General features: G+C 36.6%; 3 protein-coding genes across 4 annotated transcripts in view; 1 reads left to right on the forward strand and 2 right to left on the reverse strand.

The window, feature by feature from the left end:
• Positions 1–18,528, forward strand: part of LOC120176351 (probable calcium-binding protein CML29) — a 31,060-nt gene extending 12,532 nt beyond the window's left edge. Inside the window, exons 2-3 of the mRNA XM_039182795.1 lie at positions 15,549–15,553; positions 18,494–18,528. The gene's annotated coding sequence lies outside the window, so the exon portion shown is untranslated. The remainder of the gene's footprint in view (positions 1–15,548; positions 15,554–18,493) is intronic.
• LOC120176365 (biotin--protein ligase 1, chloroplastic-like) lies at positions 4,886–21,357 on the reverse strand. The gene is made up of 5 exons (XM_039182801.1): positions 21,312–21,357; positions 20,709–20,913; positions 5,743–5,804; positions 5,513–5,661; positions 4,886–5,091 (listed from the first exon to the last, which is right to left on the reverse strand). Exons 1-5 carry the CDS (start codon positions 21,355–21,357, stop codon positions 4,894–4,896), a joined length of 660 nt encoding a protein of 219 aa, XP_039038732.1. The 3' UTR covers positions 4,886–4,893.
• An 831-nt stretch (positions 21,358–22,188) lies between these two features.
• On the reverse strand, positions 22,189–26,356 carry LOC120176337 (serine/threonine-protein kinase MPS1-like). 2 transcript variants are annotated; one of them, XM_039182779.1, is made up of 6 exons: positions 26,109–26,356; positions 25,459–25,836; positions 24,254–25,215; positions 23,512–23,712; positions 23,151–23,312; positions 22,189–22,816 (listed from the first exon to the last, which is right to left on the reverse strand). In XM_039182779.1, the coding sequence occupies exons 1-6, from the start codon at positions 26,260–26,262 to the stop codon at positions 22,247–22,249; spliced, it is 2,427 nt and encodes an 808-aa protein (XP_039038710.1). In that variant the 5' UTR covers positions 26,263–26,356; the 3' UTR covers positions 22,189–22,246. The 2 variants fall into 2 exon arrangements, with proteins under 2 accessions (XP_039038710.1, XP_039038709.1); XM_039182778.1 differs by having other exon boundaries at positions 24,254–25,284.
• Positions 26,357–27,926: the final 1,570 nt, after the last annotated feature.

Raw genomic sequence — 27,926 nt, forward strand, 5'->3', positions numbered from 1 at the left:
TTAGTCCAAACTATTTTAATAGATCCAATTAGGCTCTAAAATAGATCTCAGGTTGACTCAAACTATTGACTCGGGTTTCGAGGCGTTATACAATCTCTAAACTTTCTCCTCGCCCTTGGATTTTTATGATTTTCTAACTTCTTTTTCTAAAATAGAAAGATATTAGATAACAAAAATGAAAAAAATGTTGTTTACATTATGGACTAAATCATGACTATACCTATCTAGCCCTAACCTTTTCTTCACTTGTTTTTCTCAGGTAAGAAGAGTTTTCCTCCTTGATCTCTAAAAGAAAAATCAGTAGCAGGGATAAAAAACAGACTGGGCAAGTACAAATATTTCATCTCTTATTCATATATCCACATAATATTCTTGTATTCATCACATATCTATATTTTATGATGAGTAAAATTTTTAAATCTATACCCGTTCGCGCAAATATATTCTCAAACAAGGTAAGAGGTCGGGAAATATTTCATATCGGTGAAAAGTCAATGCAAAGAAATTGATATAGTAGGTCGAATTATTCCAAGTGACTGATTAATTCGAATGTTCACATCATTAATCTACAAACACACTCAGAAAATATATATACAGTTTATTATTAACTAATAAAAACATGTAAATTTTGTAAACACCCACATGATTATATGCAAATGCACTAGCAAGCTTCTCCAAGGACAATTTGACATATTCAATTCATCTGGCAAAAAATAAATTTCATTAAATTAATCTATTAATGGTAATTTCAGTCATGCACACCACAACTTTAGAATCGGATTCATCATTATTTCATAAAGCTTGTGATGACGGCCATGGTGGTTTGCTGGTGCCTGTCCTACTAACAATGCAGAAATTCAAGGTTCATGATCAATATTAAAAAAAGATGATCTAAGAATTTGTGTCCACGTGTAAAGATATTTTTTTAATCTGATTGGTAAATCTTTTACGTGGTAGAAAGGGATTATATTATTATATAATATTTATTGTACGTTTAACATTGTTTTTTATTTTACGAACAAACTTACTTCAGTGGTTAAAGAAATTGTTGTTATTGTTAAAGGTCACAAATTCGAGCACCAACATGGTGATTGAGTGTTCATTGTCAAATAATTAAGAGTATTTAGAACAAATACTACTTTATAATCAGCTCAGTTTAATCTGTATGTCATGAATAATATTGAAAAGTAGTTTTCAGGAAGAAAATATATTTTAATTTAGGTTGAGAACTGTTTTTCAAAAGTTTAAATTTATAGTTTTTAGCTTCTTGTCAAAAGGATTTTTTTTAATAAAATTCTTTATTTATTCTGAATTTTTCGGTAATTCTTTATATTTTAAAAACATTTTTTTAAATAAATAAATAATTTATTTAAAGCATTTTTAAATATTAATAAATAATTTAAAATATCATTTAAAAATAATTTATGACAATATACTTTTTTTAAACAATGCGAATCTATAAAAAAACAAGAAAAATAGGTAAGAGAATCCAATTCCATTTGAGGGTTTACAGGAGAGGAAGTGGAATTTGAAATGTTTGGTATTCATTGGGGAAGATGTGGGATACAGCAATTGGAATGGATTGTATTCCTTCAAAGTTGAAACTGGATTAGCCTATTATGTCACATAGGCACCCTCTATGTTTTAAAGTTTCAAAAATTAATTATATTTGATTCATTCTATTATTTCTTTTTGGACTTTTATCGTTAATGTTTAATTTTGTATTTTTTTTGTGACAAAAAAAACCACGAGAGAGCTCAGTGGTGATGCCTTAAGTACAAAGCATTGCACTCGTCGTTGAGAGTTCTTTGCACTTCAGTAGGGGGCTGATAAAAAATCTGTAGGTCCTGGTTGAGATCTCGGCCAATATTCGCCATGTTGTCGGCCAGTTTATTGCCTGCACGAAGCGTATGCTGGAACTTTAGGGACCAAGGGAGCTTGGTGAGAAGCTTTATTCTTCGGACAATGGCCAATTGGGTGGAGCCATTTGAGGAGCTGAGAAGGCGAAAAGCTTCCAAATTGTCAGTCTCAAGGTCCAGGTGCCGGATTCCGCTCTCCCAAACGATTTGCAAACCATTGAGAATAGGAGCCAATTATTAATTTATGATACAAAGAAATTTCTCTCTAAAAAGTGAGAACCAGTTGCTCATTGACCCTTATTTCAGAAACCTTCGCAAATAATTCTTTACTTTGATAATGTGTCTAAAAACACTTTGCTAAAAAAATTCATTTTGTCTATAAAATTAAGGGTAAAGTATAGTAATGATCATTGAACTTTTCTAAAGTTTGCATTTAGGTCTCCCAACTTTTAAAATTTGTAATATTGTCCTCCAACATTTAGTCCGTTTGCAATATGGTCCCCGCCGTAACCAGTTGTTTGACGCCGTTACACTACCGTTAGTACATTTGCAATATGATCACTGAACTTTTCAGGCACTTGCATTTAGGTCCCCCAACTTTTAAAACTTGCAACACAATCTTCAATTTCATTCTAAACCCCAAATTCCTTTTCGATCTCGAATTTCCTTTTTTTCTTCTCTCTTCTCATTTCCAGCGTAACTTTTCAGTCGGGGATGCATGAGAAATTCTAATCTAACTTTGAATTTTGTAGAGGCGTTGACTTGAATAAGGGTCTATTGAGATACATGTCATCTCAGGTGAAGCATAGATGTTCGATGAAATGCTTGTGAGAAAAAAATGGGGTTAGAAATGCAGAGTTGACAAATACTATTAAGATGAACTAAGTATCATTGTTGAAAGTCACAAACAAAGATGAAATTATTTTGTATAAATGACATATAATAATTTCTTTGTTTAATCCTTGTGGTTAAAGATTTTCCAACAGATGATCAAATATAATGAAATCCCAAACAGCGCCTTCACCTCTCAGTCTCTTCGCTCACATGCACTCGCGTTTGGTTTTTATTCTTCAGTTTTCCGCCATGTAAAATTGTAAACTCAAGCAGTGCTCTGTCTTTCAGTTTTTTATTTACAAAGAAAAAATGGAGGAAGAATTGCTGGAATGCAACACCGATTGTGTTTATTTCTTAGCCTCTCCCCTCACTTGCAAGAAAGTATTTATTTTCTCTTTTGGGCTATCCGGAAGTAAGCTTTTCCTCTTTGCACTTTCCCGTTTTCATCTCGCATTGTGTGTTTTTTGTTGAAATTTTTATGTTTCTAGAACTGCATGTCAAGGATTTGGATATTCAGTGTTAGTAAAATCATCTAATTTTTTTTCTTTCTTTTTAATCAAAACTTTTAGTACTCATTATAAAAGATATTCAGTCCATCAGAATAGAAGTAAAAGAGGGTCATAGGCTAATTTTTTTCCTTTTGATTTTCTTGTTTGGTTTTTCTTTAAATCAGGGAATTGGGTGTGAGTATTGGCATAGTGAAATCGCCAGGCTCAATCCGAGAGACTGTTGGTACTAGTTTACTAGGAATTGTATTGATTCGACCTGTGGTTTTCGGCGTCATGTGAGCTCGTATTCGTTTTAATAAGTTCATGTTGATTATGGGGCTGATATATCATGAACGAATTAGATTTTTTACATGTTTTGGAAATTTTACAGTTGAATATGTATTGAATTATAGCTTTAGAAGACAATTATGCATGCACGCAACTCGAAAGGCATCATGACAGTGTATTATATTTGGAGCAGCTACTTGATATGTTGCCCGATCATTGCATATGTGCACCTTCATTTCTGGCATATATGTGTTTGTTGCAGTGTCCTCTATGTTTTACAATGTCTTTTATTACTGACATGCCATGAATTTACAAGAATTATGGGGTCTTATGATTTTAGTTCCGCTATCTGCTTTAGATTCTCATCATGTTTGGCTATTGAGGAACATTAAACATGGAGCATTAGAAGAAATTATATGTTAAAAGAGTATGCCATTAATGCATTTGTAACTGGTAATGTTGTATTTGGCATCTAATGTCTATATGCTTTTGGAGTGACTATGACCGAACCTCTTCCCCTTTATTTATTAAGTTCTCATTTTGAATGAGTTATTAATTGATATTCTTGGTTTATTTTAGTTATTGCTTGGTTGTATGTTGTAGTCCTATAAACTAAAACTCTTTATTATTTTCGCAGCCATTGGATGTGCATGCTCAAGTTCCATTCAAACCTATTGGATTGTTATACCAAAGTGTAGCAGCTACGAACAAGACAAATTGACCTTGTTACTTTTACTTCAACGGTTTATGCAATAAACGTGATAGGTGCACTTTTCATGTTCAAAGTGCGGCAGCCGTTGGATGTGCATGCAATAAACCTCAAATTTATATTAAAGTAAACACTGTCAAATAGCAAATTCATGTTCAAAATTCCAAAACACTTCAATTACATTCTAAACTCCAAATTCCAAAATACTTTAATTACATTCTAAACTCTAAATTGAAGTATTTTATAATTTGGGGTTTAAAATATAATTGAATTATTTTGGAATTCGAGATTTAGAATGAAATTGATGATTGTGTTGCAAGTTTTAAAAGTTGGGGGACCTAAGTGCAAGCGCCTGAAAAGTTCAGTGACCATATTGCAAACGTACTAAAGGCAGTGTAACGGCGTCAAACGGCCGATTACGTCAGGGACCATATTGCAAACAGACTAAATGTTGGAGGACTGTATTGCAAGTTTTAAAAGTTGGGGGACCTAAATGCACGCTTCAGAAAAGTTCAGTGACCATTACTATACTTTACCCTATTTTTTAAATTTATTTATAACATATATCTTTTTATTTTTGAATGGTTAAAATGATAAATATATCATTTAAATTATTTTATTGTAATTTTTAAATGGGTGATTGTGATTAAATCAAAATAATTGAAAAACTATCTTTTTACCAGAATTTGCCAGATTGAATTTAGGGATTTAAAATTTAAACAAACAGACAGAAGTATACATTGTCAGATTGAATTTGCAATATTGTCAACGAAAAGGATTGAGTCTCTTTACCAGAACTAACATTGAACTTCTTTGATTTGTAAGTTGACGTGCATAGAATACCTCCAACTTTAAGGCCATTTAAGTACAGATCATTCGGCCACTTGATCGTAACATCAATACAGGGGAATCCCTGAAACCATTTGTGATGTAAAACTTCAGGATTACACCAGAGAATAATTTGCAATATATTAATGGTACACGATCTGAATTGTTGACGTACCAGTGACAAAAACCAAAAAGAAAATTAACATTTTCTTAGTTGCAAAGCATGATAAGAGCAATTAAAGTTCCATGATTTAGCTTTTAACTGGCACTTAATGGACTAAGTATCCTTTTTCAGCGACATTCATCATTGAATTTTATGGACTTGTTCTGCCTACTGGAATGAATATTAAAGATTCAAACATTAAATATTGTTTTCAATACTCTAAGAAGCTAACCTAATAAATTTCTTTAGCTCAATTAATGGCCAGAAAGCCGGTACACATCTCCATTGCATTGTAAGAAAAATTATATCATATGGGTAAAAAAGGGAAAGAAGAGAGGCTTACATTTCGATGACAAACATCTTTTATAGCCTCTGTCACAGCGAGAGACACCACATATTGTACCACAGGCACAATTTTTGCATCATCCATTTGTAATGTAAATGAAAACATAAGGCATCCCCTAGGAGACTCCCACGCATTCTTGGACCGACCTGCAAAAAAAAACTCAGAAACATTTTACAAAACCATATTAACCGAAATTCAAATTTCAATAATTCATAAATAGTATTCACCTCGCCCTTTAAACTGAGTATCAACTACACAGGCCGCACCAACTGGAAGTTCACAAATATTACTGTTCAAAAACTAAAAATCAGACATTATCATAAAAAAATAAATCCAATATTCAACTAAATTCGTTTTTTCTTTCTATTTCCAGGTGAATGATTTGCTTACCGAGAAACGATTAGTTGAGAGTGAATTAAAAAACAATTCGACATTAAAAGCATCTTCACCAAATCGGGAACTATTAATCTCCGATTGTAAATGAGTTGGAATTCTACCGCCGTTTGGGAGATTAAGAACGTCGTTGATTTTCAATGATTTGGCGATTTCTGTTTCCGCTGATGACTTTCAGTATAAAAGCAGCGCAGAAGGCGAGGCCGTATCCATGGCGAAGGAAACGACGGAGAAAGAAAGGCTTGAAGGAATGCGCTTTTGAATGGCAGGGAAAAGGAAGCCGAAGCGGCTGCTTTGTACTAACCTATGTTGCACTTATACGGATACGAGGATGGATACGGAGACAGCGACGGAAAATATTAATTTTTAAAATTACAGAATATGAAGACGGTAAGGGTCTGATATATAAAATAATTTTAAAATTATAAATATAAAAAAAAATTATAAATAAAGTTAAATATCAATACTCAAACCATAATATTAAGTTTAGAATAGTAAAATCAATAAACAAATCACAATATTAAAATGTCAAATTTCAAGATTCAAACTATAATATTAACTCTTGAATAATCAAAACCATAATCAAATCATAATATTAAAGTGTCAAATCTTAAGACTCAAACCATAATATTAAGTGTAGAAAAATATTAAACATAAATCAAACAGTGTTAACATCCTAATTTAACTCTAATTAAAATCCTAACATTTGAACATTTTTTAAAAGAGAAAATCGCCTCAGTGACCAAAAATGCCTTATAATATACGATTTTAACCAACTTTTTCCGGATTTGCCAAAATGACCAACAAAATCGCAATGCGATCGCTAATTCGCAACGCGATCTCCATTATCGCAAATTCGCGTTGCATTTCGCGTTGCGATAGTTGGAAATCGCGTTTCGATGGTCTACAGTGTCGTTGCGATTTTCCCAATTCGCAATGCGAATAAGTAAATCGCAACGCGAATTGGAAAAATCGCAATGCGATACTTACTATCGCAATGCGATAATACAAAATCGCAACGAGATACTGACTTTCGCAACGCGATTTACATAGCGCCATTCGTATTAACGCGTATTTTTTTTTTCAAATTTCAAACACGAATTTTTTCTTAATAAATCGGAAACTGAACCGTCCACAGTAATCGCAACTCATAACCTCAAACCCAAAATCACAACACTCAGTCCCATCTCCATCTCTCACTCTCTACGGCGAAATCCGTCCCCATCTCCGAAGATTTCCGTCCCCATCGCCGGCGAAATCCCTCACAACCATTCACAGTCAAAAATCCCTCACAATCATTCAGAAATGGAAAATCAACCTCCGAGGGTTAGTTTTTTTATTTTTATTTTGAAATTTTTGTATTATTTTAGGTTTTTCATATTGAGATTGATGATAAGTTTACTGGTAATTTCAATAATAGATTAACCATTTCACTTAGATTTCTTATTAAATTCATTCGATTGCTGCCAATACTGCTAAACTGTTTAGCCTGTGAAGTTAGTATTTGTCTTTGTTTTGTCTTTTGGTTGAAGTAATGCAGAAGAAGAATAGTTTCGAGAATGAAAATCGCAATGCGGAAATAACTATCGCAACGAGAGAATCGCAACGCGAAATAAAAAACGCAACGCGAAACCAAAATCGCATTGCGATTTTCATTTCGCGTTGCGATTCTCTCGTTGCGATTTTCATTTCGCGTTGCGATTTTCATTTCGCGTTGCGATTTTCATTTCGCGTTGCGATTCTCATTATCTCGTTGCGATTTTCATTTCAACCAAAAGACAAAACAGTGTTGCAAATTTTAGTTTCAAGAATAAACTAATATTTATGTTTATTGTTTTTGGTATATCTTGACAGTGTAGTTTTTGGTATATCTAACTTGGTATGTTTATTGTTTTTGTAGAAATTTTTTTCGGCTTCATTGACATTAAGGAATAAAGTTAGCCTAGCCACTACAATTGCTTCGAAGCTTTCACCTGCACAAAGAAAATTGTTTGAGGAAACCTGCTTCGGGCCATGGCTGAGAGTACAGCATCCGGGTGGAGATGCTAATTTGACCCATTTGTGGCTTCAGACCATGACTAGAGATCTACCCGACAGTATACAACGTGGTGAGGAAGAGATATGGTTTCATTTTCCACCGGCGTATACTTGTTTTGGGCTGAAGGAGTTCTGCTTAATCACTGGTCTACGATTCGGACACGATGATGTAGGCCGGTACACTCGTCATATCACCCGCCCATCATGGTTATCCAGGGTTTTCCTGATGAGTCAATAGAGAAGCCGAACTTACACGTCGACGACATGAAGAAATTGTTTAATAAGAAAGATGGTTTTACTCGGATGAATGACGTCGATGTTGTCCGAGTATGCCTTCTACTACTTTTGTATGCCGGCTTTTTAGGCAGAGAGGCCAGACAACATATTCCTCAAGAGCTAATATTATTGGTAGAGGACCTAAATGCATGGAATCTGTTTCCGTGGGGTTCGTATATATGGAAAGCTACCTGGACTAAGTTTTCGTCTGCCTTTGATGACCGTAAAAGTTTGCGGGGTGATGGGTCGAAATACACTTTGTCAGGTTTTGTTTGGGCCTTTAAGGTAAGAATTTCTATATAATGTTTTCAAAATTATAATTAATTATTTAACAATTACTAATGTTTGTTATTATATTGTTTGTAGATTTGGATATTCGAGGCCTTTCCCGCCATGAAGACATATGCAATAAAAACTTCAAATGATATTCCCAGGGCTATTTCCTGGAAGAGGAAACGTCTGTTGGATTGGGAAGACTTAATACCATATGCGACAATAAATAATGTAAGTTAACACAAATACTATCATATATAAACAAGTTATTAATAGTAGATGTTTAACTTTGTTTGAGTTTTTATATTTTTAGGAGGCCAACATTCCATTAATGAGACTGACACCCACGGAGGCTGAGCTTGCCACTGATTGGTGGCAAGCTAGTCAGCGTTTTCTTGATGGCACGAATGATGAGCAGCCTCCACTTCCTCCACTTCGAAAGCCATCACCTCACCCAGAGCCATCACCTGATCGACCCGACTATACACCTCTACAACGAGAGCCATCACCTATCCCGTCACATCATCGAGCCTCTTCTCCACCATCACTTCATGATAGGCGACCGGCAAAGATGCCACGACTTCTATCTCCCTGTTCTCCACCTCCACGGGATGAGTCAAGGGAGTTACGTGATGAGGTCAATGCCTTACGTGAGGAGATCGGTACTCTACGCGATAACGATGGTGCATGGCGTGTGGAGGTCAATGCCTTGCGTGAGGAGATCGGTACTCTACGCGATAACGATGGTGCATGGCGTGTGGAGGTGTCTACTTTACGTGGTGAGGTTGCCGCTCTAAGTGAGATGGTAGTATCGTTGCAGAATGAGGTTCATACTCTACGCAACGAGGTAAGTTTAAGATTTTCCATATTTAACTTGATGATAAATTTACTCGTAATTTCACTTAAATTAACCATTTCACTTAGATTGCTTAGTAAATTTATTCGGTTGCTTCCAATACTGCTAAACTGTTTATTAACACTGTGAAGTTAGTATTTGTCTTTTTGTTTTGTCTTTTGGTTGAAGTAAATTTATTCGGTTGCTGCCAATTCTGCTAAACTGTGTATTCTTTAACACTGTGAAGTTAGTATTTGTCTTTGTTTTGTCTTTTGGTTGAAGTTTTGAAATATATTTGTCTTTGTTTTCACTGTTTAAATATCATGTCCGTTTATTTACTGATATTTGTATTTAATTATTTAGCGGACCGATAAGGTGGATGCTTTACGTCGGGTTTTTCTTGCACGATAGAGTTCACGCATCAGACGGCGTGCCCGTGCTATTAAGTCTCCGTATACCCCAATAGTGCGAAGACACCGCAAGAAGAAGCCTGACTCGCCTGTCATCCCTCAAGAGTCCACTCCTATCGTTGAAGAGGCCCCTATCATTCCTCGAGAGTCCCCTCCCACCGTTCAAGAGGCCACTGTCATCGTTGAAGAGGTCCCTCCCACCATTCAAGAGCCCGATTCACATGGCGTCATATGTAGGATTCTTGAGAAACCCTCTGACGTGCCGGACATGATGGATTCAAGTTGGCTCTCGTATGAGTTACCGGCCAGTACCATACCGGTATCTGAAGAGGAGAGGAAACAACTACCGGACACAATTCTGGATAACACCCTTTGGGCTAAGACCGCAGTTGATTTTTATCTACATGAGCGAAGCCAGGGGTGTTTCACTTACATATGCAAGCTCAATGATGATATTTATTTGTTGCTTGATCGGTCTTGGTGGGGCGTATTATTAGGGGTCGAAGACAATGGCTATTTCGATGGAGGGGTAAGTCTTATATTTTTCTTATATTTTAATTTGATTATTTTTTTGTAAATTTATGTAAGTTACTAATATATGTCTTTTTTTGTAAAACAGCATATCGATGCGTGGGTGTCACGTCTTCTAATAATTAGGAAACTTAAGGAAAATAAAAGAAATACACGATATACAATTATGCCGACGTCTTTTAACGCCGTTCACTTGAAGAATCAACGAGATGAATTATTTGCGTTGGGCAATGGACAAGCTAAACTTTATCCTGCATGGTGGAAGGTCGATAAGGTTAGTGTTTATTTTAGATTGAGTTTAAAGGTATTCATAAATAAGTGCGCAAATGAATGAATTATTACTTATAATTGCAGGTGTTTATCCCTGTTTTGGAACGTAACCATTGGCTTCTCGTCGAGCTTCAGATCCCATCCCTTAAGGCAATAGTATATGACAGCATGATAAATTACATATCATTGGCTGATTTAAGAGATATTATTAAGGGATGGAGCTCTTATTTGGCTAAATTCTTGGATGCGATAAATTATTGGACTCGTTCTGGAAACAAGAAGCCAAAGAAGCTCAATATTACAGTTAGCAGAGACGAGACCGCACCACGATAAACGAAAGGACCCAGAGGGGATTGTGGTCCTCTCGTATGCTTGGCGTTGGACCGTTTGATCACAGGAAGTATAAAGTATCTACCTCCCACCGATATAGATAGAGCTGTAGTAGGCTTGTGGTTTCGACATTATATGGCTAGATCGATATATACGAGACGTTGCCTACCTGCATCCGCGTTATAAAAATGTCCATAAACAATTGGTATGTTTATAGGCTTGTGGTTTGAAAATGTTTGGTTAAGTACCTAGAATTCAATAATTTGCTGTTTGTAGGTTTTAGATGTGTAGAAAGTGTTGTTTGAGCAAATGTTTGGTTTATGCAGGTTAATCTCAGAAGTGAGCTGCGTGAAAATGATGTATGGCTGCAAAAGTTGATTCAATAGTAGAAGTGTTATTTTCTCTAATAATTATTGCTTATTTTTTGATTGTTTAATTGATTTGTAAAAGGTGATTTGTAAAAGTTGATTTGTTTAATTGATGTTAACATAATTCTTATTTGTGCTTGTTTAATTGATTGAAATGTAATGGTTGATTTTGTTGATTTCAATCTGTATTATGTTGAAGGCAAAAAGTACTATCGCAATGCGAAATGAAAATCGCAACGAGAGAATCGCAACGCGAAATGAAAATCGCAACGAGAGAAACGCAACGCGAAATTAAATTCGCGTTGCGATTTTCATTTCGCATTGCGATTCCCTCGTTGCGATTTTCATTTCGCATTGCGAAATTAGCATTGCGATTTTCATTTCGCATTGCGATTCTCTCGTTGCGATTTTCATTTCGCATTGCGATAGTAATTTCCGCGTTGCGATAGACATTAAGATGATTGCCTATTAAGTGATAACAACTGAACATATCATAGCAATTTTCAAACTCAAGTTACTAATACATGCCTAACTAAAAATGTTAAAAGTTCACACATAAAATCTACATAATACAACGTTTGCATTTAAAAATCACCTAAGTTAACAGTCCCAAAAGGTGAAGCCAGTTGTGATTGGGATTTTAAAGATGATTGCGATTTTGATTGCCTTTTTCTTGACACCATATGAGCTTTGGATTTTGATGATGATCCATATTTTGGTAGAGGAAAAGATGATTGTGATGGCACTGGTGATCCACATGTCAACCTTGTATGACCACTTTCCTTGCACCGAATACATGTCGATCTCTTCTTCTCTTCACCCTTAGACGGTATACGATCGTGACTTTTTGGTCGACCAGGTAGCCTTCTGTCCATGGCTGGTGGCAAAACTGTTTGTAAGTCATCTGGTATGTCCTACTCAGAAGGATGTGAAATAGGGTAGACAATCTCGGCATAAGTCTGTCGATATACTTCTGTAGTGTAGCAATCCATAGCGTATGTGCTTGAATCATCTTGGTTTAGATGAAGAGCAACTTTTATAACATGGCCACACGGATAACCAGATGTTTGTCATTTCATACAACTACACGTCCTTGCATTTAGATCGACAAGTCCATTTAAGTTATTATCCAGTACTTCAAACAAAGTGTTTGAACATGGTTCAACTCTCCATGACGTTGACTTCACAACACGTTTCGTTATCTTTTTTTCAGTCCATGGTGTAACACGATGTTCCAATGTTCCTGTAAATTTAAATAAATAATACTTAGTAAAAATATATGATAAGTTACGAATTCAAAGAAATAATACCTGCATGGTTTCTTTTCTTGTAGTACCACTGTTGAATAGAGGCTCAAAAAAACTCCATTAACATAGTAATGGGTAATTTCCGGGAATGACGACTTAGAGCGTTAATTGATTCTGCACTATTAGACGTCATGAAACCATATCTTGCTCCAAGTTGATGTACTCTTGACCATCTTTCAAACCCGACATCTTCTAGTGTTTGAGCACACTGAGGCAAAACACGTCTTAAACAGTTTATATGCTTATTGAAATCCACTTCCCGATAAGCCTTTACAACCTTCCAGTATGTCCATTTGTGCTTTTTTTATACCAGCAGACCTTGATTTTAGATTTCTATACAAATGAACACCACAAAGTCCATGAAAAACATATGGGAAACACCTTCTAACAGTGTTGTCAATTGAGTTTGCCCTATCGGATATGATTGTCAGATTGCTAATAGGACCTATGCAATCCCTAAGATGCCCCATAAACCATGTCCATGAATTAGAGGTTTCAGATTTGCCAACCCGTAAGCTATTGGCAATATCCATTGTTAGCATCCATGGCTACTGCTAATAAGTTTACTCCAAGGTATTGACCTTTCAAATGTGCTCCGTCAACTATAATAACTGGGCGCATGCAAGTAATAAACGAACGAATCTACAAAATAATATACACAAGAAATATAATCATTTAAATGTGAAATGCATGTAACTAACAGAAATGAGTCAACAGAATTATATTGATTTACTAACCGCAGCACCAATGGCGATAAACAGCAACTCAAAGCGTCCATCTCTATCTGTTTTGATATGAGTTACCGACCCAGGATTTTTCAGCTTTAAATTGTGACAATAAGCCGGCAGTTGGGCAAACGATGCTTCTGGCGACCCCCTCAACAATTCCAAGGCATAACATTTGGCTCTCCAAGCTTGAGAATATGATATACTAATCTTGAACCGAGCATTCATGTCAGTCATAATTTCATGTCCCCGATATACCCTGCCATTCAAAAACATTAACTCAGCCAGAAAACCACCCAACACCTTTTTGTTTGCCTGTCTATGGTGAGGAAAAACTTGGGTTCTTGAACATGTATGTTTATCAATAAAAGTCCTAACTTGAAACATTGTGCAATCTTTTATCCTCTTTGCAATCATACGCCACGTACAGGTTTTGTCAATCGTACACCTTGTTTCGAAACAATCTTTGCTTGATTTGTTAACTTTTAGTTGATAGCCATCTTCCACACATTTCGTATACAAAGCTATCTTCAAGTCTTCCTTTGTATCAAAACAATCATCTTTCTTGATACGAATAACTTTTGTGTAACAATCAACTGCTTTCTTTGCCAACTCTTCTTCCGGTAGCTGAAGTAATTCTGGCATATTCCAGTTATACTCTCGTAGCATTTTCTTTTTTTCGGGGACTTTTTCTTCTTCAGGATTATATGAATTACAGAATGGATGTTCAACATGTTCATTCACAGTCGTAACTTCCTCCTCATTATCATCAACAACATCTTCCTCGACAACGGGTGTTTCATCATCAAAATTCGGGTATTGACCAATATCAAAATCATTACACGCAGGGTCTGTTTCTTCTTCTGAAACATCATCAAAATCCGTGTATTGACCAATATCAAAGTTCGGGTATTGACCAAGATCAAATTTCGAATACTGACTAGTACTCACAATTTTTTCTCTTGGCTCATCATCGTCTAATTGGTCAATACGAAAACCGGAATTTGGTGCTGAAAGTTGATTTGGATTTGGATTAGAGAAAGGCTGTGGGTTTTGAGACCCACTTAGTTGATTACTACCCGCTACTGACCCAACAATACTACTTCTAGGTTCAACAACATACAATGTAACATCATCACTTGAAATATTAATGTAAGCAATGAATCGTTCAACATCTTCATTGTCGGTTAACAAATAAACTTTACCATTTCTCTGATAAGATAGCCTAAATTCACTTAGGGGCTCTAAATTCAATTTCTTTGAAACACGTAACATTAGGGTTTCATAAGTTAACTTCTTTAATGACAGTTTTAGTTGAAGATTCATGGGTAAAGGCATATATTGTAAAACACCATGAACATTCTCCCATGACCCTCCAAAACACAAATCTATCCAAACATGATCAACATTAGATGATTTCATGGTTGTAACTAAACAAACGAGATGCGAAACTAAGACCTGTTGTCGGATGGGGAAGGATGTCGTTGGATATAGGAACGGATGTCGCCGGAGAGAGTGATAGATGGAGATGGAATGAGTTACAATTTAGGGATTTAGGTTATGAGTTGTTGCTGCTGCGTATATATATACACAAAAAATTTGGCTTGCGAAACTAAAACCTGTTGCGAACTTTGAAACTCGCATTGCGATTCTGTATTATCTCGTTGCGAAAGTCAGAATCGCGTTGCGAAAGGCAATCATTTGACCATCGCAATGCGAAATGAAAATCGCAACGATAGAATCGCAATGCGAAATGAAAAAGGCAACGAGGATTAACATGCATAAACTTTTAACAATTATTGAATTCTAGGTACTTAACCAAACATTTTCAAACCAAAAGGAGTATATATGTTAACAAAACTTGCATTATGTGTATTTTATGTGTGCACTTTTAACATTTTCAGTTAGGCATGTATTAGTAACTTGAGTTTGAACATTGCTATGATCTGTTCAGTTGTTATCACTTATTAGACATTCATTTGACTATCGCAACGCGAAAATGGCTATCGCAACGCGAAAATGGCTATCGCAACGAGAAAATCGCAATGCGAAATGAAAATCGCATTGCGATTTCTCGTTGCGATTTTCATTTCGCATTGCGATTTTCTCGTTGCGATAGCCATTTTGCGTTGCGATAGTCTGTTTTGCCTTCAACATAAAGCATATTGAAAATCAACAAATCAACTATTACATTTCAACACAAATTATGTACACATCAATTAAACAAATCAACATTTACAAATCATCTTTACAAATCAATTAAACAATCAAAAAATAATAATTCTTATTTCTTCATCAATTATTGAATCAATGAATCAACAACTTTGTGACCCCGTACATCCATTTCACGCAGCTCACTTAAGGATTAACCTGCAGAAACCAAACATTTGCTCAAACAAGACTTCCTACACATCTAAAACCTACAAACAGCAAATTATTGAATTCTAGGTACTTAACCAAACATTTTCAAACCAAAAGGAGTATATATGTTAACAAAACTTGCATTTGACTTACCAATTAACAATGGACACTTTCATAACGCGGATGTAGGTAGGCAGCGTCTCGAATATATTGCTCTAGCCATATAATGCCGAAACCACAAGCCTACTGCAGCTCTATCTCTATCGGTGGGAGGTAAAAACTCTGTGCTTCCCGTCGTCAAACGCGCCAAGCAAAGGCATACGAGAGGACCACAATCCCCTCTGGCTCCCGGCGATTGCTGTGGCGCGGTCTCGTCTCTGACAACTGTGACATTGAACTTCTTTGGCTTCTTGTGTCCAGAATGACTCCAATACTTAATCCCATCCAAGAATTTAGCCAAATGAGAGCTCCATCCCTTGAAAATATCTCTCAAATCAGACAGTGATATGTAATTGATCATGCTGTCATACACTATTATCTTCAGGGATGGGAGCTGAAGTTGGACGAGAAGCCAGTGATGACGTTCCAAAACAGGGATAAACACCTGCGATCATAAGTAATAATTCATTTATTTGCGCACTTATTTATGAACACCTTTAAAAAATTTAAAAAATAAACACTAACCTTATCGACCTCCCACCATGCAGGATAAAGTTTAGCTTGTCCATTGCCCAACAAAAATGATTCATCTCGTTGATTCTTCAAGTGAACTGCGTGAAAAGCCGTCGGCATTATTGTATATAGCGAATTTTTTTTATTTTTCCTAAGCTTCCTTATTATTAGTAGACGTGACACCCACGCATCGATATGCTGTTTTACAAAAAAATACATATATTAGTGAATTACATTAATTTTTAAACAAATTAATCAAAATCATATATAAGACAAATATAAGACTTACCTCCCCATCCAAATAGCCACTGTCTTCAACCCATAATAGCACACCCCACCAAGACCGATCAAGCAACAAAAACATTTCATCGTTGAGTTTGCTGATGTCAGTGTAACACCCTTGGCTCCGCTCATGTAGATAAAAATCAATTGCGGTCTTAGCCCAAAGGGTATTATCCACAATTGTTTCCGGTAGTTGTCTCCTCTCCACTTCAGATACCGGAAGGGTACCAGCCGGTAACTCATACGAGAGCCAACTCTCATCCATCATGTCCGGAACCGGTGGGGGTTTCTCAATACTTCGATATATTACCCCATGTGAATCGGGCTCTGGAATGGTGGGAGGGACCTCTTCAACGATGACAGTGGCCTCTTGAACGGTGAGGGGAATCTTGAGGGAGAATAGGGGCCTCTTGAACGATTGGAGGGGACTCTTGAGGGATGATCGGTGAGTCGGGCTTCTTCTTGCGGAGTCTTCGCACCATTGGGGTGAACGGAGACGTAATAGCACGTCCACGCCGTCTGATGCGTGAACTCCGTTGTGCAAGGAAAACCCGACGTAAAGCATCCACCTTATCGGGCCGCTAAAAAAATTAATACATAAATCAGTAAATAAACATACATGATATTAAACAAAGACAAATATGTTTCAAACTAGCATTGTATTCACCCAAGTCATTATTCTATCATAGTTCACAAAATGCTCATATAACATTCCAGAAGTAAGCACTTATATAAACATTTAAAAGGACAACATATATAAACATTCCAGAAGAAGAATAGTTTACTTTCGCAACACGAAACTTAAAATCGCAACGCGAAATGACTATCGCAACGCGGAAATGGCTATCGCAATACGAAATGAAAATCGCAACGACAAAATCGCAACGCGAAATGAAATCGCAACGATAAAATCGCAACGCGAAACACAAATCGCATTGCGATTTTCATTTCGCGTTGCGATTTTGTCGTTGCAATTTTCATTTCGCATTGCGATAGCCATTTCCGCGTTGCGATAGTCATTTTCGTGTTGCGAAAGTAAACTATTCTTCTTCTGCAAATTGAAACTTGAATGGATTGCATTACTTCAACCAAAAGACAAAAACAAAACCAAAAACAAATACTAACAAAAACAGTTTAGCAGTATTGGCAGCAACCGAATGAATTACGAGTATGAAAAATCTTAAACTTACCTCGTTGCGTAGAGTATGGACCTCATTCTGCAACGATGCTACCATCTCACGTAGAGCGGCTACCTCACCGCGTAATGTAGACACCTCAACACGCCATGCACCATCGTCTTTGCGTAAAGTACCGACCTCCTCACGCAAGGCATTGACCTCATCACGTAACTCCTCTAACTCATCCCGTTGAGGTGGAGGTGGAGAATAGGGAGATAAACGTCGTGGCATCTTTGCCGGTCCCCTATCTTGCGGTGATGGTAGAGAAGAGGCTCGATGATGTGACAGAATAGGTGATGGCTGTCGTTGTGGAGGTGTATAGTCGGGTCGATCAGATGATGGCTCTGGGTGAGGTGATAGCTCTGGGCGAGGTGATGGCTCCCGAAGTGGAGGCTGCTCATCAACCGTTCCATCAAAAAAACGCTTACTAGCTTGCCACCAATCAGTGGCAAGCTCAGCTTCCGTGGGTGTCAGCCTCTGTAGAGGAGTGTTGGCCTCCTAACAATATAAAAGCTCAAACAAAGTTAAACGTGTACTAGTAATAACTTGTTTATAAACATATGGTAGTATTTATGTTAACTTACATTATTTATTGTCGTATACCGTAGTAAATCTTCCCATTGCAAGGTCCGTTTCCTCTTCAAGGAAATAGCCCTGGGAATATCATTTGAAGTTTTTATTGCATATGTCTTCATGGCGGGAAAGGCCTCAAATATCCAAATCTACAAACAATATAATAACAAACATTAGTAATTGTTAAATAATTACTTATAATTTTGGAAACATCATATAAAAATTCTTACCTTAAAGGATAAATAAAGCCTGTCAAAGTGTATTTGGAACCATCGCCATGCAAACTTTTTCGATCATCCAACGCAGACGATAACTTATTCCATGTAGCTTTCCATAAATACGTGCCCCACGGAAACATGTTCCACGCATTTAGGTCTTCTACCAATTTGATTAGATCATTTGGAATAGGTTGTCTGGCCTCTCTGCCTAAAAAGCCGGCATGCAAAAGAATTAGAATGCATACTCGGACAACGTCGACGTCATCCATCCGAGTAAAACCGTCTTTATTATTCAACAATCTTTTCAGGTCTTCTACGTGTAGACTCGACCTCTCCAGCTCAGGAAAAACCCGGGATAGCCATGATGGGCGGGTAATATGTCTAGTGTACCGACCTACATCATCGTGTCCGAAGCGTAGACCGGTGATTAAGCAAAACTCCTCCCGCCCAAAACACGTATACGCCGGTGGAAAATCAAACCATATATCTTCATCACGACATTGTATAGTCTCTGGTAGATCGCTAGTCATGGTTTGAAGAAACAGGTGTGTCAACATCGCATCTCCACCGGGATGTTGTACTTTCAGCCATGGCCCGAAGCATGTATCCTCAAACATTTTTCTTTGTGCAGGTGAAAGCTTCGACGCAATTGTTTTGGCCAGGCTGACTTTATTTCTCAAGGTCAATTGAGCCGAATAAAAGTTCTACAAAAACAATAAACATACTAAATTAGATATACCAAAAACTACACTGTGAAGATATACCAAAAACAATAATAAACATAAAGAGTAGTAGTTTATTCTTCAAACTTAAATTTGCAACACTGTGAATTTCGTATTTGTCTTTGTTTTTTGGTTGAAGTAATGCAATTCATTCAAGTTTCAATTTGCAGAAGAAGAATAGTTTCTGAAAATGAAAATCGCAACACGAAAATGACTATCGCAACGCGAATTTGACTATCGCAACGAGAGAATCGCAACGCGAAACTAAAATCGCGTTGCGATTTGCATTTCGCGTTGTGATTCTCGGTTGATTTAATAAGCAATCAAAGTGAAATGGTTAATCTATTATTGAAATTACCAGTAAACTTATCATCAATTTCAATATGAAAAACCTGATAATAATGCAAAAATTTCAAAAAGAAAATAATTAAAAAAACTAACCCTCGTTGGTTGATTTGTTGATTTTCCATTTCTAATTGTGAGGGTGGCTCTGAGAGATGGAGATAGACGGATTTCGTCGGAGATGGGGACGGATTTCGTCGGAGATGGGTGAGAGAGTGAGAGATGGAGATGGGACTGAGTTGTGATTTTAGGTTTTAGGTTATGAGTTGCGATTACGGGATATACTGTGGACGGTTCAGTGTTCCAATATATTAATATTCGTGTTTGGAATTTAAAAATAAAATACTTGGCCATGATACTAATGGCGCTTTGAAAATCGCATTGCGATTATGTATTATCGCGTTGCGAAAGTCAGAATCGCATTGCGAAAGTCAGTATCGCGTTGCGAAAGTAAGTATCTCGTTGCGATTTTGTATTATCGCATTGCGATAGTCAGTATCGCATTGCGATTTTCCCAATTCGCGTTGCGATTTACTTATTCGCATTGCGATTTTCCCAATTCGCGTTGCGATTTACTTATTCGCATTGCGAATTGGGAAAATCGCAACGACACTGTGACCATCGCAACGCGATTTTCAACTATCGCATTGCGAAAATGCAACGCGAATTTGCGATAATGGAGATCGCGTTGCGAATTAGCGATCGCATTGCGATTTTGTTGGTCATTTTGGCAAATCCGGAAAAAGTTGGTTAAAATCATATATTATATGGGATTTTTGGTCACTGAGGTTATTTTCTCTTTTTAAAATTATAAAATTGGTGTAACACCCTAATTTAAATCTAATTAAAAATTCTAACATTTGATAATTTTTTTCTAAATCACTAAATTAAATTTTTGGTCAATTTGAAAATAATGAAAAAAAATTGTTTCCATATTCGAAAGACCTAAAAAGATCAGGGATCAACTGACAATTAGACCAAAAATTATTTAAATACTATTCTCACTCTTCTTCCCCCAACCCATGCTTCCTTTTCTTTCTTTCTTTCTTTGTTTTCACAAAACCGCCCTCGCTCATTCATTTCTCATTGCCCTGCCGCCGTTCGCAGCCTGTTGTAGTCAAAATTACCCCTGGGAACATCACCGAAATATCCCCAAAGAAGCTCTGATCGTCCCCAAATTCGATCAGTTGTACCTTGCCACCATGGCACGTCTCTGATACGTACCCCAACAGTCCCCGTACTATCCCCATACCAAAAACGTATCGGATACTTAAAATGGAGATCCTTTGCCGTCCCTGTACTTCATAGGTACTAACATCCATAATCAACTTATGGCGAAGTGAAGTCAAAGACGAGTATTTAGTGAAGTTTACTTTTGACAGTTGAGAGGTTTTCCCGACGGAGATAACAATGAAAACAAGGGGTACACGTTTATTATTACTAAATTCTCGAATAAGTGTCTAAACTATTTTTTGACTCATCTAGGTTCCTAACATTACAAACGTTACTAATTTAAGTGTCTCGACCGTCAATGATGTTAATTTCCCATTTAAGTGACACATGTCACAATCCAGTGATTTTAAAAAAATTATTTAAAATAAAAAATAAAATTATACATATTTTTAAGAAAAATATAAACATTTTGAAATAACCCAAAAACTTTGAAAACCTTCATTTCAACTCCTAAACCTACGTTGGCCATCACCCTTTGCCTTCGACGAAGCCCCACCCGACCTCATCTTCCCATGGCGATCAAAACCCCCATGAAATCATGATCGATCGACATTGAATCGACGTTTTATACCCCGCAAACCCTAGGATGAAAACCGTGATCCCACACGATCTTGATGGCCAATCGATGGTAACTACAATGACTTGTGACTAGGAAGATGGCAAGGACTACGTTGGTCGCGGCCGGAAATGGAGACGGCGAGTTAAGGATATGATTTGGGGATTTGAAGTATTTTGAGTTTTTTTTATAATTTAAGAGAAATTATATTTTTTATAAATATAGTAATATTTTTATAAAATTTTAAAATATTGAATTGTGACACGTCACTTAACGGAGAAATTAGCGTCGTTGATAGTTCGAGCACCTAAATGGGTAACTTTTGTAACATTAAGCACCTGGATGGGTCAAAAAATAGTTTAGGCATTTATTCAAGAATTTATGTATAATTTGGGCGCTTATTTTGGTATCAAGCCTTATTTTATTATATAATTTATCAAATTTCGGTTAATTTTAGTTTTTATTTTTTTCCATAATAACTTTAGATTGTAAGATTTTTATTTATTTTAATAAAATAGTTTTATTTTATGATTTTTAAATATTAGTTAATAAAAAATTTGTGTTCGGAGAACTTATTTTTCATTTTCTGAATAATGTTATGTAACTTATTTTTCATACACTCTTGACAAAAAATTAACTCTGTTAATCATATTATAAAATTATAAAACATGAAGTTTGACGAGCAGATACATTCATGAAATCTCTGAAGGTTGATGTTTCTTTACGGACACCAATTTTTTACACAAAGCGGCCAAAACTGAGCTCAATTTTGGCATCCCGCAATTGCAACACTCGAAAAAAAAATGCTGAGACAAGCATAATCACTTTCCCACAAACTCTTACCCTGACTGGCTTAAATGTTGTTGGAGCTGAAAACACAGCTTTGACATTTGAGAGAGCAATTTGCATTGTTGTTCTCGTGATGTTAGTGATTCGGATGTCACCTGTGACATTGGGTCTCGAAGCAGCCGAGTGAGCTGAGAGCACAACATCGTAGCACCTTGATTGTTTGAACATGAATTGGCTATAAGTTCAATCAGTTGAAAGCTTTGGTCTTGAGCCAAAGATGGTAGGGGAAGGAAAGAGGGAACAAGAAAAGGGTGTTGAAGTAGCTCAGGGATCCGCCACCTCTTGTTTCGGTCCCATGCAAGACATTTCTTCATGATGTCAAGAAGCCATGGGTTAGAAACTGGTTCATATATGATTGTGTGGTTCGGGTCGGTTATAACTTTGAACTTGGACCAGAAAGTCTTGTAATCTGCAAAAGGCGTCCTCCCATAAACCATTTGATAAAGTATGCACCCAAGGGACCATATATCAGAAGGTCGGCCACATTTTATTGTATTTCCATTTGCATCACTCTCATTGCACATGAATGCCTCGGGCGACATATAACTCAGAGTTCCAACCTGCATTCGTAGTTTTACAAAAAGGTTTAGATGTAAGTACTTTCTTTGGTCAAATGATCAACCACTTGAGATAAATTGAGAAATTGATGCTCCAGATCATATATGAATACCAGTACCAAAGTAACTACCATTGTCTTGCATGTAATAATCGATTAAATGCTTGTCTGGCCCATGTATCATATATAACTTTCATTTTTAGTGAAATACTCGGTCTTTTTAAAATCAAAGTCAATGCAGAATAGTAAATATGAAAAACAAATGCAAAATAAAATGCTGATTGATAAAAGTGATAGTAAGTTAAATCTAAACTTGAAGGGAAACAATTAAGGAATACCTGTGAATCCCTTTGGATGTTGGTTGTATCGCTCATTATGGCTTTGGCAATACCAAAATCAATAAGTTTTAGAGAGCCTTTTACAAGAAGAAAATTAGCAGGCTTTAAGTCGGAGTGCACGATACGTTCCTCATGTATAGTGTTGACAGCTTGAAGTATTTGCTGCAAATTGCTCACCAAACTAAAGTGAATAGCTTTTTTACATAAAATTAATTGTATAAGATGAAGCCAAGACTCATGAATGGTACACAATTTCAAATTAGCTAAAATGCTTTTAGAATTACTGCATATAATTAGAAAAGGTTATCAATATCATTAGCAAAGACCAACACAGATTCAAAGAAAGGGATAGCTTTAAAACCTGCCAGTAAAATCGAAGCCAGTTCTCATCTATATTCTGATTACAGCTATCCATTTCCTTCCATTTCTGGGATAACATGTGAGCCAAATCAATTTCTCCATATTCGAGTACCATGTATACATAGCTATCATCCTTGACTCTGCCATCTTTATTTGACATGCTGCCATTCATCATTTCTCGGAGCATATTCTTATCTGTCACCTAATATCAAGAAAGATTACCATCAACAAGAAAGCTGACAAAATATAACATCAAAGTTCAGGTCATTTATCATTAAAGAAAAAAAAGGAATCATTCCTGCCAAACAAGATCTACTTTTACTTGCAAGGGTGCTAAAGAAATTTTTACTAGGGTCACTATGGAACACTTGACCCTATGAGCTATAAAACTTAAAACTTATCTCAGTGGTGACACCATTCTGAGAAGATAATAAGCAAACAACTTCAATGACCATAAAACTTTTCAAATACTTATAACTCTAGAAAACAAGACAGATGGGTTCCATAACATATGAGATTAGTCTGCAAAATCAACCACTCATTTTTTCCCACAATATCTCTAGCCACTACATAGAGTAAAGAGATAAAGCCCCTTACAGTTACAGGAACATTTTAGTTTAGCATGAAACATTGACCAGCGTGATTGTTTAACAGTTTGTGCTGTTGGTGCATAAGTTGGAACGCTAAAAGGAACAAGATTTAGTATATCAAAATTTAACGCTACTACGGGTGGAAGGACTTACCTCATAGTCTATTAAGTTGATAATGTTGTTCTTTCCCTTCAACCTGTTTAAATATTCGATTTCCTGACAAAACCCATATGCACTAGCATAGTCACGACCTTTGAGCTTGATTTTCTTGAGTGCATATATTGTACAATCTGATGAAATGACTTTATGGACCTCACTGCTTCCTCCGCTGCCTATCTTTCCAAGCCTTTGATACAGCTTTCCATTAACTTTGAAAAACAAGTCAGGATCATAATTCCGTTTACGAGGTGCTGATGTTCCTTTACTACTTGTCACCTTCCCTTGCTTCTCTGCTTTAGAAGGTTCTACCTTTACATCTGAATTCAAGTCTTTCGACGATGGAGACTGAGATCGTATATTAGTGACACCATCTATAGATTCTTGCCCTTTGATTGACTTATCATTCAGAGGACAAGAATCTTTTGGAAGTTCATTTTGGGTCACCAAGCTTCCTTCTTGCCTTTTGGACAAGTCAAGTTCATTGACCTCCAGTTGGGAATTATTACCAGAAGTAGAAGCCTGAGCTGCTTGATCAGCTAGCATTCTGCTTATTTCCTTCCCTGAAGGAAATTCTTGCTGCAACACATTCCCTTGATTTAGATTTTGATGATTCACGTCAAAATCTCCCATGGCTTCTTTTGAGATATGAGAAACTCCTTCATGGGAACGAGAGCAATAAGTTGTCAGGTTAAGCATTGGAGCTGAACTAGAATAGATAGATGTTGTGGTAGCACATGATGACCCCACAACTGAAGATTGCATGACGGGTTGCCCTAAAAAGTTTCCTAAATGATGTATCTGATCTTGTACAATAGTAGTTCTCTTTGCCAAAGAAGAGATCCCAACATCAGACTTCAAACTGATTTCAGATTCTGGGTTTTGGAAGGGTTGGTGCTTTGAATTGTTATTGACAACTGTTGACGACTCTACTTGATTGACTGCATTCCACTCCATTTCTGTCAAGGAAAGAGAATCCATATGAGATGATAAATTTTCCAGTCCAGTGGCCATTCCATCATCGGCCCCTGCAGATTTAAAAGGAAGAGAAATGCATCGTAGGGCATAGTGACAAATTCATGAGCTACCGATAATCAGCTAGAATTCAACCATTTCCGTCACAATGACACATTGTATGGCAGCAAAGAAAATCCCACAAAACCCTAAATTAGCAATTTAAAGAGCATTTTAAAACATATTACCCTGGGAAACTGCATTGTGTTCGGTTAAAAACTGAACCTTTTTCTGAACATCGACATTTAGAGACTGTACATCCTGCAAAGGGATCAAATTATTCTCCTTCTTAGCATCAACCACCTTGTGCTGATCTCGATCCACATCAAATGGGTTGAAATTTTCATCAAAGGTTTTGGTAGTAGTTCCCGTGATGGAAGGTGCAGTAATAAATGCATCTTCTTGAGACTCCCCGGCATTAATTTTCTCCTTGACCAACTGACCATTACTCAACGAAACACAATCCTTAGACTTGTTAGTATCACAATTGACATCCATATTTCTAGAAGCGGCACGCTGGGGAACCACCATTCGTCTTGGCATTATACCATTCGTCTGTATTGTACCTGGAAACTCCTCAGAAAACTCAACATAAACTTAAATCTAAACCAATCGCATAATAGTCTCGTTAGTTAACAAAATTTATCCAATAAATCATGACAGTCTTAATTGACATCAACTGCAAAATCAATATGAGTAGGAACCTAAATTTCTACTTCACTTAACTGAATTAAAATAGCTTTTAATAAAGGAAATTAACAGATACTAAATTGTAAATATTAACTAAGCAAAACAATAGGGATCTGGTGTAGAAGAACACTAAATATGAGAGGTGTACCGAGAGATCGATGGCGCTTGAAGGCGGCTTGAACATCACGGATGAATCCAGGAGGGGACGAAGAGGATGAGGTGGAAGATGACGTCTCCTGATTGGGGATCGAGCGCACCAGATTGGCAGATGGTGGGAGCGGAAGCTTAGCCTCCCTTTCCATGGGCGGATCTCAGCGGCATTTCCGGTCTATGGAGGGGAAGTTCCGGTAGAAAGAAGGAAGAGATATGTAAAAGCTGAGAAATGGAGGGGAAAAACTCAGGTTAGGATTATGGTAGTATCTTCGTCTTCCATGAGAAATGGAAAGAGTGAAAATTTTGTAAGTTTGAAAGCCTATTTGCCGCTCTCATTTTTTTTATTGATTAACTAAATTAAATATTTCATTTGATGGGCCATTTGCTTTCTTCAGGTTCTAGGACGCTTCTGTGTTTATTCCCTGAGAAACAGCCCAATTACTCTTTTAAACTAAGGCATAAAACATAGGCAAAATTGGCCCATAAATCAAGCGGGTAAAAGAATTAGCCCATTAGGTCAACCTGAATTTTAATTTGAGATTTACGATAAATGATACAGTGTAGGACAAACTCGTCACACTCACATGATGAATTTTTTCAATTAATATTTTTTATTCAAACTTGTCATGCCCACGTGACGAGTTTCAAGTCATTGTAGTAAATGTCGTAGATCCCAAATTAATTTTAAAGATAATCTAATAGGTCAATTTTTTTTACTTGCCCGATCTATTGGGCCAATTTTTCCTAAAACATAGGCCACAACCAACTCGCTCGCATGGGCTTCAGGTTCACAAAGTGGCTTTTTGGCCCAATATCCCAAACGGATAAATTATTTAAGGTATTGGGCCTACCCAAACTTTATTTTGGAGAATACAACAATTTCTACAGTGCACCCGGAACTCGTCACCTTTGGATATTATTTTTAAATGGTCCTCGATTAGTAGGCCCCACGTGGGTCATTATTTTATTGTAAAATGACTCGTCACTTCGAGGCGACGAGTCTATTAAAAATTATTTTTTAAAAATTAAAAATAAAAATAAAATTTATAAATTAAAAAATTAAGTGAAACTCGTCATATTAAAGGTGACGAGTTCCTTCAAATTCGAAAATACTAACTGTTTTTTAGCCGTTAGTCAACGGTCAATAATGGTCACTTGGAACTCGTCACCTCGGCCATATAAAATTTAAAAAAATAAATTAAAAGAAAAATAATTTTATTAATATTTTAAAAATAAAAAGTAAATAAATAATTGCAAAAATTAAATTATTTACAGAAAAAATTACAAAAGAAAATTTATCTATATTTCCTAAGTTCTTGACGATGCTGAGGAGTTGTCGAATGATAATGGCGGCGGGCTCGTCGAGTACGTCGGGTCATAAGCCTTGATCGTCGTCGTCGCCGCCCTCGTCATCGTCTTGCCGATGAGGTGTACTCAACATACTCTGTGATCCACCTTCAAAATACAATGATGGATTTATGACATTTGATGCTATCATTGCCATAACTGTTTCGACTTGGCTACTACTTTGTTGATCATATAGGATATGGTCCCACTCACCCGCAACCACATGTTCCGTCGAAGATGCTTGAGTGCATTGCGGTGCATCCCATGAAACTCCAAACCAATTCAGTCGAGTCTCGACTGTTGTATGAAATAGAGGATAGAAATTGAAACTAGCTTGAGATGCACAATAGTACTCTTTAGTTGCAGATGCTGAAGCGAAAGAAGATGACGATGTTGTTTTATTCTTGGACTTGGCGCGCGTGGCCTGATGATGTCGCAATTCTCCCATCTCTTCTGGTGTCGTGAG

This window comes from Hibiscus syriacus, unplaced genomic scaffold, assembly GCF_006381635.1.
Source record: "Hibiscus syriacus cultivar Baekdansim isolate YM2019G1 unplaced genomic scaffold, ASM638163v2 tig00112236_pilon, whole genome shotgun sequence".
NCBI classification, from domain to species: domain Eukaryota; kingdom Viridiplantae; phylum Streptophyta; class Magnoliopsida; order Malvales; family Malvaceae; genus Hibiscus; species Hibiscus syriacus.

Excerpts from the sequence above, each read along its gene's own strand:
- LOC120176365 (XM_039182801.1), bottom strand. The coding sequence starts at position 21,357 with ATGAGGTCGGGTGGGGCTTCGTCGAAGGCAAAGGGTGATGGCCAAC. Across the intron at positions 20,914-21,311 it reads GGCAAAGGGTGATGGCCAAC|GGACGGCAAAGGATCTCCAT; the intron begins GTAGGTTTAGGA and ends TATGAAGTACAG. Across the intron at positions 5,092-5,512 it reads AAGATGTTTGTCATCGAAAT|GGATTCCCCTGTATTGATGT; the intron begins GTAAGCCTCTCT and ends AAATGGTTTCAG.
- LOC120176337 (XM_039182778.1), bottom strand. The coding sequence starts at position 26,262 with ATGGAAAGGGAGGCTAAGCTTCCGCTCCCACCATCTGCCAATCTGGTG. Across the intron at positions 25,285-25,458 it reads ACACAATGCAGTTTCCCAGG|GGGCCGATGATGGAATGGCC; the intron begins GTAATATGTTTT and ends TTAAATCTGCAG. Across the intron at positions 23,713-24,253 it reads TCAACTTAATAGACTATGAG|GTGACAGATAAGAATATGCT; the intron begins GTAAGTCCTTCC and ends TCTTGATATTAG.